The sequence below is a fragment of the Ceratotherium simum genome, chromosome 15 (genome assembly GCF_057802395.1).
Source record: "Ceratotherium simum simum isolate JZ-2026a chromosome 15, ASM5780239v1, whole genome shotgun sequence".
Lineage (NCBI taxonomy): Eukaryota > Metazoa > Chordata > Mammalia > Perissodactyla > Rhinocerotidae > Ceratotherium > Ceratotherium simum.
In genome coordinates, this window is record NC_141914.1 from 3,663,766 (window position 1) to 3,672,118 (window position 8,353).

At 37.8% G+C, this 8,353-nt stretch overlaps 1 protein-coding gene across 1 annotated transcript; it reads left to right on the forward strand.

Annotated features, from left to right (window-relative positions):
• Nucleotides 1-969: 969 nt before the first annotated feature.
• GPR15 (G protein-coupled receptor 15) lies at nucleotides 970-3,520 on the forward strand. The gene has a single exon (XM_004439938.3). The coding sequence runs from the start codon at nucleotides 1,054-1,056 to the stop codon at nucleotides 2,134-2,136; it is 1,083 nt and encodes a 360-aa protein (XP_004439995.1). The 5' UTR covers nucleotides 970-1,053; the 3' UTR covers nucleotides 2,137-3,520.
• The last annotated feature ends 4,833 nt before the right edge of the window (nucleotides 3,521-8,353 follow it).

Below are 8,353 nucleotides of genomic sequence, written 5' to 3' on the forward strand. Positions count from 1 at the left end.
AAGAGAAGATCAGAGGGGTCTGGAGCCTGCTGGAGGATAGTTATTGAGGGTTAGTAGGGAGAAAAGCTCCTAGTCGAGGAGGGTGCCTCTAACAAAAGGGAACTGTGTTGGTTGAATTACAACAGCAGACAAGAGTGTAAAAATAGCAGTTTGTGATTTTTAAACCTGTTTGTAAGCTACCTAAATAACAACAGTGCCTGCAGTTAGACCCCAGTGAATTCGTCCTTGCTAATTACACTGGATCACAAAAGCACAAGTTTTCCTAATCAACTCAAATAAACTAACATTTCCGAAGCCCCTGATATGTGCAAGGTGCTGTGCTAATTGTACCGGAAAAATTTTTTAAATAATAATAAAGGTGCAAGATGTTTTTAAAAACTTTAAAAACATGTTGAATGAGACAGGATCAATTATGTCTGACATGGAAGAGCCAAATAAATGGGAAGAATCTCAAACCGTAATATTGGAATCATTGTGTTTGCCACAGATGTGGACTGGTCTGAGCTGGGAAATTTTAAGTTCACTCTTTATGCAATAAAAGACTATTTTCTTGACATTTCACCAATGATGTAAATAAAAAGAGTGTCTTCGACATCATCACCTTAAAATTCTAAAATACAAGAGTATCCTCTAGGTGAAGTAGAAGGCTGGATCAGAAGGGTCTCAGTGTCAGAAAAGCAGAGGCTGTCTTTAAAGTAGATAAGGAAAAACAAGTTAATTCACTTCCTAATTTCTGGATTTAAAGAAACAAATTGAATATCTTGAAGAAAAAATTCAAAAAACACCTTGGTTTCCTGGGCAAATGCAAATGAAGAAAACCACAACCACAGCCACCCAACACCAATGGGGGGTGTTCCTGGTGGGCCCTTTCTGAAGATTGGTAGAAACTGCAGTTTTTGATCTCTGTTTTTATGTTTGTCCCAAGATCTTTTAAGGGCGGAGGTGGGGAGGAGGCAGGCACTGTATAAAAGAAGCTGCCTTGAGATTTCTAAAATTCATACAAAAACTTCCTGAGTAAGGAAGCTTACCAGGTTTGGCTCCTGATCTTTCGTGATGGAGCCAGAAGCAACCTCGGCTTATTTGGATTATTTCTATGCTACAAGCCAAAATCCTGAAATTGAGGAGACCCACTCCCCTGCGCCTTACACATCTGTCTTCCTCCCCGTCTTTTACACAGCTGTGTTCCTGATTGGAGTGTTGGGGAACCTCGTCCTCATGAGTGCACTGCATTTCAAACGGGGCAGCCGAAGACTGATCGACATCTTTATCATCAACCTGGCTGCCTCTGACTTCATTTTCCTTGTCACCTTGCCTCTCTGGGTGGATAAGGAAGCGTCGTTGGGCCTGTGGAGGACAGGCTCTTTCCTGTGCAAGGGCAGCTCCTACATGATCTCAGTCAACATGCACTGCAGCATCTTCTTGCTTACCTGCATGAGTGTTGACCGCTACCTGGCCATCGTGTGTCCAGCCATATCCAGGAAATTCAGAAGGAGAGACTGTGCGTATGGAGTCTGCGCCAGTGTCTGGTTTATCTCCTGCCTCCTGGGCTTGCCTACTCTTCTGTCCAGGGAGCTCACCCTGATCGATGACAAGCCATACTGTGCAGAGAAAAGGGCCACTTCACTTAAGCTGGCTTGGGCCTTGGTAGCCTTAATTTTTACCTTCTTTGCCCCTTTGGTGAGCATCGTGACCTGCTACTGTTGCATCGCAAGGAAGCTGTGTGCTCACTACCAGCAGTCGGGAAAGCACAACAGAAAGCTGCGGAGATCCATCAAGATCATCTTCATTGTCGTGGCGGCCTTTGTCTTCTCCTGGCTGCCCTTTAATACTTGCAAGCTCCTGGCCATTGTTTCTGGGTTGCACCAAGAACTCTACATTTCCCCAGCTTTTCTGCAGCGGGGCATGGAGGTGAGCGGGCCCTTGGCGTTTGCCAACAGCTGCGTCAACCCCTTCATTTACTACGTCTTTGACAGCTACATCCGCCGGGCCATCGCGCGCTGCCTGTGCCCTTGCCTGAAAAACTATGACTTTGGGAGCAGCACGGAGACCTCAGACAGCCACCTCGCTAAGGTTGTCTCCAACTTTGTTCATGCTGAGGATTTTGCCAGGAGGAGGAAGAGGTCTGTGTCACTCTGAAGGTGACTGGGACATTTCAAGCTCTGTTGGTGGATTGGAGAGTTGATTTGTCAGCAACAAAGAAAGAAGAAAAGTATTGCTGATGGTATTTGTATTACTTCATAAATACTTAAGAGTTGAGTTTTATGGAGATGATTGAGAAGTCCCTATGTTTGTGGATAGAATCGGGCCGGGTGTGTTTTTAGCTGAGTGGCCTTATTCGACGTTTGCCCATCAAGTTCACGAGGCACGACGCAGCTCCTCTGTGTCCCTAAACTCCAAGAGCAAGGCTGCTGTGGGGACCAGGTCCTTTCTCTCTGAGTGTTAACACACTTTCAGGCCTTTTCCTCTCCCAAGAACCAAGGTACCTTCATCCACCCACCCCAAGTGGACTACATTTAAAGGATTCTGCCCACTTTCATCTGGTGAGAAATGTGGTGACAATGCAAGTAGCAAAAAGTACAATATGCTTGTGCTCTGTAATTACTTGTGCCTGTGTAACAAGTAAGGTCCTGGCCTAAATCTTTAAAACTCTGTATGGTGACTCTCTACCATCTCCAATGTTGTCTTTCACCCTCTGCCATTCACAGTACCTCTGGACTGGCCACAAGCTCCTGGGGAGAGAATCATTTTGTGTTGTATTTATGACTTACTTTATCACCTGGTCTTCTAGAGTATTTTAACAAGAAAGCATAGGGCAAGGTTTGACCTTTATTTTCTTTACAAGATATGTTGGTAAAAATATATCTTGTTATAATGGTGCAGTAACTACTTTTTAGTGGGGTTTCACTATGCTCTTTTGTTTTCATTGCCTTTATAAATTAGGATATGATTTTACTTTAATTACATGTTTTTAATGACCCAGTTATCTAGTTATCAAATGGAAATGTTACTACTAATATAATTGGAGGTCATCAAATGCTTAGCTACACCCTCATGCAAATTATTATTTTGTATTTTAATTAAAATGTTAGTGCTACACATTCCCTATAGTATCATTTGCTCAGTGCGTATAATTTCAAGATTTGGTCCAGTAATATAGGAAGACATGATGCTCTGTGTTCAGCTGAAGTGAAAAATCTGTAACAAAGATGTTACTGGTATTTTATATATATTTTTCCAAACCCAATGACCTTCCTGAATTCCTTCTCCCAATAAATATTTATTGAGTTGATTTGTACCTATATTCCTTTTAAAGACTTTGAAATGAAAAGCAGGTAATTAGCAGCAACCACAAAAGGCTTTACAGCAGCAACATACTATTGAACAAACGTCTTTTGATTCAGGAGAAAATGGGTTATGTTTTTACCCCTACTGTTGACTCAAATGCATGGTTTGAAAATCAGGAAAAGCTTAAAATCTTTTCAGAGACTAGGTAATTCAAATTTATCCTATGTATCTTTTTTTTTTTTTTGAGGAAGATTGGCCCTGAGCTAACATCTGTTGCCAATCTTCCTCTTTTTTTCTTTTTTCTCCCCAAAGCCCCCAGTACATAGTTGTATATCCTAGTTGTAGGTCCTTCTAGTTCTTCTATGTGGGATACCACCTCAGCATGGCTTGATGAGCAGTGAGTAGGTCCACACCCAGAATCTGAACCAGCAAACCCCAGGCTGACAAAGTGGAACGCTCGAACTTAACCACTATGCCACTGGGCCAGCCCCATATGTATCTTTCACATTCAGAGAAATCTCAAATACTGGGCATCTTCTTACATTATAATCTACTTAGAAGTTAAAAATATAGTTTTCAGTTTTATTAATTGGTTAATTTGTTAATATCTCTTAAACTTTTATTAAATAAAAATATAATTTCAATATATAAGTATTCTTCTATGTTGTATTAATTTCTATCAACATATTAATATTAATACTTATATTCTAACAGCCTTTTAATAAGTTATCATAGATAAAGACTGTAAATCATAAGAAATAAAATTGTTGGAAAACTTCAAAACAATTGACTAGAGCTCCAAAGGTTAAATAAAAACAAAATACAGAAAATAGAAGACATTCACTTTGGTAAAACAAATCAGCAAAAGCAGGATTATTCATCACGAAGCATCACCTTTGAGAAATACTACCTTTGAAAAATAGCCCCAATCTATCAACCAGCTAAGGTGTTTGTTAGGAAATGAGAAAACCTGAGTCAGTAGATTGAGCTTCATCCTTAATTTTGGGACAGTAAACAGATCGTTTTAATCTTTCACACCTAGATGTAGTTGGTAATACCCATGTCTATAGAATTCTCAAAGGTATTGTAAGACTAATAAATATAAACAAAAAGTTTTTTAAAATATTGAGTAAAAAGTTACTATATAAAGTAATTGGGTTTCTGTTATTAATTATTGAATGGTGCTTAAAATTTTCCAAACTAGAATATCAAATGACACATAATCATTCTCATTTAACAAATATTAAGAATCTGTCTTACTTCTGTTTCATCCCTTTAGTTTTTGCTGGGAATATTTAAAATAACATCAAAGAAAAATATACTGTTGTACTTTTTAATACTTTAAATACATATGATAATTTTGTGCCTTAAGAAACTTAGTGTGTTTTATATTCATAACGTACCAATGATAGAAGGAAAAATAGGCATAATTTTATAGATAGCATAACTCTGATGGAAAAAAACTCAAAATTTGATTAAGTTGGCATGTTATTATGTCGTATATGGATTCCTCTGGTATGAAATGTAATTTACATTATAGTAGCATTAAAAGGTTTATTATAAATTATTTGGGTGGGTCTCATTTTGCATATTTTAAACCATGCTATTTCCACATTTTAATATGAACAAATTCCGTTTATATACATATGTAGATACAGATATATGTAGAAACACAGACATGTATTTATAACTTTTCAAGATTTTTGTTATCTCAATTAAACTACTCTGAGGAATACTTTGTGGTAATTTAATGTCATTATAGAACAAATCAACACATATTGCCTCGAGTTTCTAGAAAGTTAATTGGGCACCCTAACATTATCATGCCTTGCTGGTTGCATGCAAAGTTAGAAAAACAAAATAAAATTTAACAAGAGTAAATGTATAAGGAAATTATTGCAGATTAATATTATTCGTTGTCATTTGTTTAAGCAGACCAAAGCCATTGCCAGGACTTTAATGACAAAGATGAAAGGATAGTCATCTCCCAAGCATTTCTCAAGCAATTTTTCTTGAACTTTACCACAGAAAAACTCTCCCTTACAGTCTAAGATGTTGTCTGATAACTTCTAATTGATTTTAAAGTACATATGCTCAAGGCGCATACAGTCGCAAACACACATTTACTCCATTTGGCCCATACTGAAAGATCAAAACTAACCTGACATTCCCGGGAGTCCCGTGCTTCGTCCTCTCTAACAGGTCACATCACCTCTGAGTGAGAACGGCAGTCTTAGAGGAAGCGATGTGCGTGACTGAGGGTGGACGAGGACTAGGGGTCACAAGTTAATTTTTAAATAGACGCAGAAATGCACAGTGTGATGGTAAGCTGAGTGAAAGAAGTCTTCCTCTATGATTCATCTCGACTCCTCAAATCATTCTCATTCCCCAGCCATCTCAGAAGTGAGAAATGACTTGTCAATGTGTATGCCACAGGGGAGAGTAAGCCTCAGCTTTCCTGCAGAGCTCATTCACAAAAGTCAGGCATTATTAAAAGAATGACAAATTTACTCCTAAAAGGGCCACTGGTGTAGCCTGTCAGCAAGATGATGCCTCCAGCCCCAGGAGAGAGAGAAGTGCCCTCGGAGAGAGAGCAGGAGGATCGTTCTAACTACCAGAGTATTCATAAATGGCGCTGGATTCTGCCTTCCACAGAGGTTGGTGTGGGTTGAATTGCCACTTGCAAATGTCTGTTCTTATTTTAAGTTCTTTTCTTTGAGTCAACATTCTTTGTTTTTATCAGTTCTGTGAGTAAACAATTATGACCAGACTGTATGTATAAGTGTCAAGGAGAAACAACAGTGCCAGTGCCCTGGTTTTATATTACAGATGGAAAATCCTCCTCGGGATGGGTCGCCCTGGTCTCTTATTATCTTTGTCATTTCCTTAGTAGAGCTATGTTTCCTAATGTATTTGATAAGTGGGCATTGCATCCTAAGATTAACCTACAGTATTTAAAAAAAAAAAAAAAAAAAACCTACTTTAAATATCCAATGTGTCAAACTGTTAATAAAGTGAAGGTTCTTATGACAAGTTAAATCATAGCGAAATATAAACTCACATGAAATGTGAGTTTCACATTCACAGATGAAATGTCCATCTGTGAATCTAAAAGTGGAGGAAAGTACTCTGATAGTTGGCATACATTATTCAACAAAAAAATTCTTGGTGTACGTATATGAGTATTAAATTTCTAAGATCCCACATCACCTTAAAATTACACTGGAACTTTATTGAGTTGGCCTCCTATGGTTAGGTTGAATCGTGAGTAACTTAGGCAAGTGGTCCATTTAAAGGATTTCTAATACAATGTTCCTATTATTTTTATAATGCTCTGCAGACCAAGTAAAGGATATCATCAGTCTGACATTATTTAGTGATTTTCTTGTTTGCTAATTAAGAGGAGTTAATAATTGGCTAGTTTCCTATCACCCCCCCCCATTAACAGGAGTTATGCTTCCTCTATGAGTACATCATGCTTGTCAACATTAATGGGAAATTTAACATTTTTAATCTGCTAGCTCTTATCAATTCTGATTACAAAGATTTCATTTCTCTGTTACTGCTAGTTCAAATGAAATATAAAAGGTCCTCCTTGCTAGAATACTTCATGATCTCTATTTCATAAGTGCACTCTCCAATTTGCTCTTAATTGTATACAAGGCAGAAAATTTAGATATTTTTGTGATGTTCTTAGAACAAATAAAATTTTATGCATCAAAAATTATGTGTCACTAAAGACTATTTTTAATTTAAAACAATTTTCTGTGGCAGAGTCTTCAGCAAGCAACTGTGCTCTTTTCCTTATAGAGTATAGACAGTATTAACAACTGTCAATTGCAAACTTTCACAAATCTCTAAATTTTCAAATTCCAGTATAGCATGTAACTTACTCCATACAAATTTAGTAAAGTGTAACCTCTTCAAAGCTGCTGCATGATGTGTAGAAAATAAAGCAGAATTGAGATGTCAATCCTGGGTGTTTGACCTGACTCCCTTATTGAGTTACCCATTCCTCATCACATCATAGGTCAGAGTTTAATTTTATGCCCTTTATGCCACAGATCTGTGGAGTTCCTTGAAAAAAGTCAATATCAAACATCAGACTGTGAATGCAAAGTGTCTACTGTACACAATGCACTACGAAAGCCACGGATTTGTTATTATAACTGATGGATTCTGAAGCAGGCATATTGCAGTCTCTCGCTCACAAAACTGCTGTCTCACACACACACAAATACACAAACACAATTGTGTACAAACTCAACTGATAAGTCTCTGTGAATCTTGTTGCTAATATTCAGACTTATGTACCTGACAGAATAACGCAAGAAAGGAGAAAATAAAGCAAAGAAAAACATATAGTAAGTAGAAAATACAAAATAAAGTGGCATATATGAATATAAATATACAACAATTACAATAAAATATAAAGGGATTAAAAGTTCCCATTAAAAGATTGAATAAATGGCCTGTTCCACAATCAACTGCTCTGTGTATGGTGCCAGCAGACTCTAGGACTTAAATAGGAAGATGTGGAACTTGTTTCTTCGTGGAGTGTACAATCCCCCTTGTTGCTTATTTTTTGAATCAAAGAATGAAGCACTGGCACCCAAGACACACTTATGATAGACCGGAAGAAAATCACAAGTCACTCTTTTTGATCTTTTCCAATGTTCAGGAAAGAGCCCATACTTAGTCCATACACAAGTCACTTCACTAACTGCCATTTTAATATGGTTATTTCCTAAATATTGCCACATTTTCTTAAAGAAATGTTCACATTGCCATCCCCAAATGAAAATGCTTTCATTGTCCTTAAAGATTCTTAGGCATAAAAGATTATTTTAAACACAAGAGCACATCTTGAACAGCATTAGGTTTAAATTTGTTTTCAAACGACAAACGAAAGACGATATGCAAAGCAGGTAACTCTACTCGAACTCTGCCCAAAGACAGCGATTTCAGGAGCTGCCCGGGCCCTTACGCTCAGTTTAGACCAAGAGCAAAACTGACAGCACAGGTGGAGACGTGGCAAGTGAAAAACGACACTGGCCTGTGGTTTCAT